Raw genomic sequence first — 3,580 nt, 5'->3', positions numbered from 1 at the left:
CTCTCCTCATACCAATCAGTAAGTGTAGTTGGAAGAACCCACTATATAAAGTGGTCTCACACCACCTCCACCAGTGGAATTTTTCTCAAAGATAACTAGTGGCATGGGACTAAATGATTTGCAGCACCTATTGCCATTTATTCAAGCCCATTAATTCTAACAATTTATACTTCTTTCATATATATTTTTACTCCAGCCGTATGTGAAGAATAATATATCTTCCGTCACAAACGAACTTTCCTACAATCATGTAGTATTCAACATGTCATGACATTGTATTCCTGTGCTTTTCTCATCCGTATCTTAGAAATCTTGTGAATCGAAAATGCCCTAAATTAAGTCATGCCCAGCTTTTATATCCAGGATGCTAATGCATTATGATATAATCTCACTTTTCACGGCTCATTTAGGTCGAATGGTTTTCCAGATTCAGTTACAAACTTTTGGAGCCACTTCACTTCATGAACTCCTTCCCGCTTGTAGGCAATGATGCTAAGTAACTATGTTTTCTCTCTTTTGCAGCATTACGGGCTAGTAGACTGCAACGTAACTGCCAGACACAATGCCAAGATATAAGCTTGTCGTGGAAGTTGTGGGTGCTCGTGGCCTGATGCTTAAGGATAGCCAAGGTCCCTTGAGCGCCCGTGTCCAGCTTCGCTTTGATGGACATCGGCTCTGCACGGCTATCAGGGAGAATGATCTAAACCCGGTATGGAATGAGCGTTTTTACTTCGACGTGTCTGATCCATCAACTCTTGACGAGCTTTGTCTTGAAGCATATGTCTACCACGTCGAAAAATCCACAGAAGGTGGCACAGAAGGTGGTGACGGATCCTCCTCCTTCCTTGGCGGGGTCCAAATTGCTTGTTCCACAATCGCAGACCTCTCTGATGTTGTAATATCACAATATTACAAGTTGGAGACGCGCACGCTGCAGAAGCATTCACTTCTCCGGTGTGTCAGTGGGAAGTTGGGTTTGAAATTATACCTCGCCACCAGTGATTCCTCTGTCAAAGCATCGGAACCTCCTCCACATCGGCTGATGGATAATGTGATATGCTCCTTCTCGGCACCACTGTTGCAGGAGGATCAGAGTCCAACACCGCATGATATACCATTACAATATTTGAAAGAAATCACAAACAACTTCTCTGATGAGCGAATCCTTGGTCAAGGTGGTTACGGTGTGGTATACAAGGTAGTAAGATTATAGCATGTCGTTGTTGTCTGTTTTTTTGCTACAATATAAAGCTAATCCACAAACCCATATACTATGTATTAATAGAGTGAGACTTTTAAACAGGGAGTGCAACGAAATGGGGAAGCAATTGCTGTCAAGAAGATCGTGTCTTTCTTAATGTCAAGCCAGAAACAATTTGAAAACGAGGTCTATCATCTTATGATGCTTAAGCACCGCAATATAGTGCGATTTGTAGGCTACTGCTACGAAACAAAAAATGAGTGTTTAGAGTACAAGGGGAAATATGTTTTTGCTGAGATGGTGGAAAAGTTAATTTGCTTGGAGTATATGCCCAACGGAAGCCTTGATAAGTATATCTCGGGTAAGTCATTCAATATAGAATGTTGTTTCTCGGTTTGAGATTCTAGTTTGTGAGGTTTGAGCTTTGCTCTGCAAAACTTATTTTATCCACATATACTAATTAAGTGTAAAAACGGATAGACATTTGATGCTGATATCAATCAATAATGGACAACTGAGAACACGCTGTAAAATTTTATAGACACCATGCTTGATTATATTATCTAGAGAACAACCACAAAGATTTTCATGTGACATCTGTGAGAATGCTCTTCTACTAATTACCAATGTAGATGAATCTTCTGGACTTAATTGGAGCACACGCTATAAAATTATCGAGGGGATCTGCTATGGTTTACACCATCTTCATACAGAAATTGACAAGCCTATTATTCACCGGGACCTAAAACCTTCAAACATATTGCTCGATGATGGTATGGTGCCGAAAATCACAGACTTTGGTCTGTCAAGACTGTTTGGTCAACAAACTATTTGCACCTCATCTCGTGATGGGACATTGTAAGTTGACGCCACTTGTTAATACCGTGCATTTTTGTCATGAGAAGTTTGTATTTTCATTAGACGCTTTAATACTTCAAAATTGTATATGTTATGTGATTCAGTGGTTACATGGCACCGGAATTTTTGCACGGAGGTACAATGACACCAAAATCAGATATATTCAGTTTGGGTGTACTTATCTTGGAGGTCATAACAGGACATAGGGACTACCCCGACGTTACTAGAACACCTTCAGATGACTTTATCGAGCTTGTAAGGAAAATTTCCTGACGTTTCAAGATGGAGGTATTTCTTTCAGACACGGTGACACATTAGATCTTCTACACACTAAAGTTGCACATGTTTGTTCTGATTCTACAGATGGTTGAGAAATGGAGAAATGTGTTGCAGAGATCACCGGGGTATGGATCCCTAGAAACATGTTGCAAGCAAATAAAGAAATGTCTCCAGGTAGGTTTATTATGCGTGAATCCTGACCGCACCAAGAGGCCTCCAATAACGAACATTATCAGTGTGCTCCAAGAATCTGAAAGTATCGGCTGTGACATTAGCAACGAGGCTGCGTTATTGGTGGGCCAGGCATATATATGATCACTACTATCATGGATGTTATTTGCTACCCCTTTTCATTGTCTTTCAGCAATATGGGTAAGCCATCGCACCTCTAAGGATACACGCTAGAAACTATGTATCTAGTATCTGAGGCGCTTGCGTTCATATGCAGTATTGCAGTGTGGTAAGAAGACACTTGTATAAGTGACCGTGGATCGATGCAGACCATGAGAGGCCGGATGGCTGGAGAACATGATTGATCTGCACTCCTCCACTTTGTGGTTTTCACACGGTCGTACGCCTAAAACTGATCGTGGTCGTTGGTTGAGGTAGTAGAGGGCTAGGGGGAGGCTTATGGTCGACTCTTGCGTGTATTCTTGGAAGTTACAAGTGTCCTTAAAATGTTTCATCATGCAGCCGAGATAATCTGATGACTGAATGCTTGGCCTTGGATTGTTGTTATTGAAGTCAGGGACAGTGACTGTGTTTCGCTTCTTACCCAAGTATGAAGTATGTATGTATACAACTGTCGGAATGTACAGCAGTGCGGATCCAGTGGCCTAGTCATTGGTTCAAACTTCAATATAGTAGCCCCGTCATCTTCTTCACCGACTGAAACTTGACAGTCTTTCGAACTTCAAGGGGCCCGCACCCGATTAATGACGGCTACATCATCCCGTAACATCCCTTTCCCCGTAATACTGGGTGTACCCAAGCCGGCCAACGGCCTCCCAGTAGTGTCTGGACTAGTAGACACCCAATGGCATGTCTAACGCCGTCCTCTAAATCGGACTCACTATTTATTCATAGATATATTTGGTGTTAGAATAAATCCGACGCATACCGTCGATCATCCGAGGACCAAGCAATCACACGAGCACGACACTGAAATTTGTTAACGAGTCTTACCGATATGGCTACATCCCCGGGGCCTGACTATGGGCGCTCCTCCCCCATGACACCGCT

At 42.4% G+C, this 3,580-nt stretch overlaps 1 protein-coding gene across 1 annotated transcript; it reads left to right on the top strand.

The window, feature by feature from the left end:
- The first annotated feature begins 562 nt into the window (after positions 1 to 562).
- On the top strand, positions 563 to 2,653 carry LOC119358433 (putative receptor-like protein kinase At4g00960). The gene is made up of 5 exons (XM_037624979.1): positions 563 to 1,198; positions 1,304 to 1,562; positions 1,834 to 2,059; positions 2,164 to 2,314; positions 2,423 to 2,653. Exons 1-5 carry the CDS (start codon positions 563 to 565, stop codon positions 2,651 to 2,653), a joined length of 1,503 nt encoding a protein of 500 aa, XP_037480876.1.
- Positions 2,654 to 3,580: the final 927 nt, after the last annotated feature.

The sequence above is a fragment of the Triticum dicoccoides genome, chromosome 2A, assembly GCF_002162155.2.
Source record: "Triticum dicoccoides isolate Atlit2015 ecotype Zavitan chromosome 2A, WEW_v2.0, whole genome shotgun sequence".
In the NCBI taxonomy this organism is placed as follows: Eukaryota; Viridiplantae; Streptophyta; class Magnoliopsida; order Poales; family Poaceae; genus Triticum; species Triticum dicoccoides.
This window is presented reverse-complemented; position numbering and strand designations above follow the sequence as displayed.

What these genes read in the sequence shown, in the direction of transcription:
- LOC119358433 (XM_037624979.1), top strand. Translation starts at nt 563, where the DNA reads ATGCCAAGATATAAGCTTGTCGTGGAAGTTGTGGGTGCTCGTGGCCTG. An exon ending in CCTTGATAAGTATATCTCGG is followed by an intron (nt 1,563 to 1,833) that starts GTAAGTCATTCA and finishes TTACCAATGTAG; the next exon opens with ATGAATCTTCTGGACTTAAT. An exon ending in TCATCTCGTGATGGGACATT is followed by an intron (nt 2,060 to 2,163) that starts GTAAGTTGACGC and finishes TATGTGATTCAG; the next exon opens with TGGTTACATGGCACCGGAAT.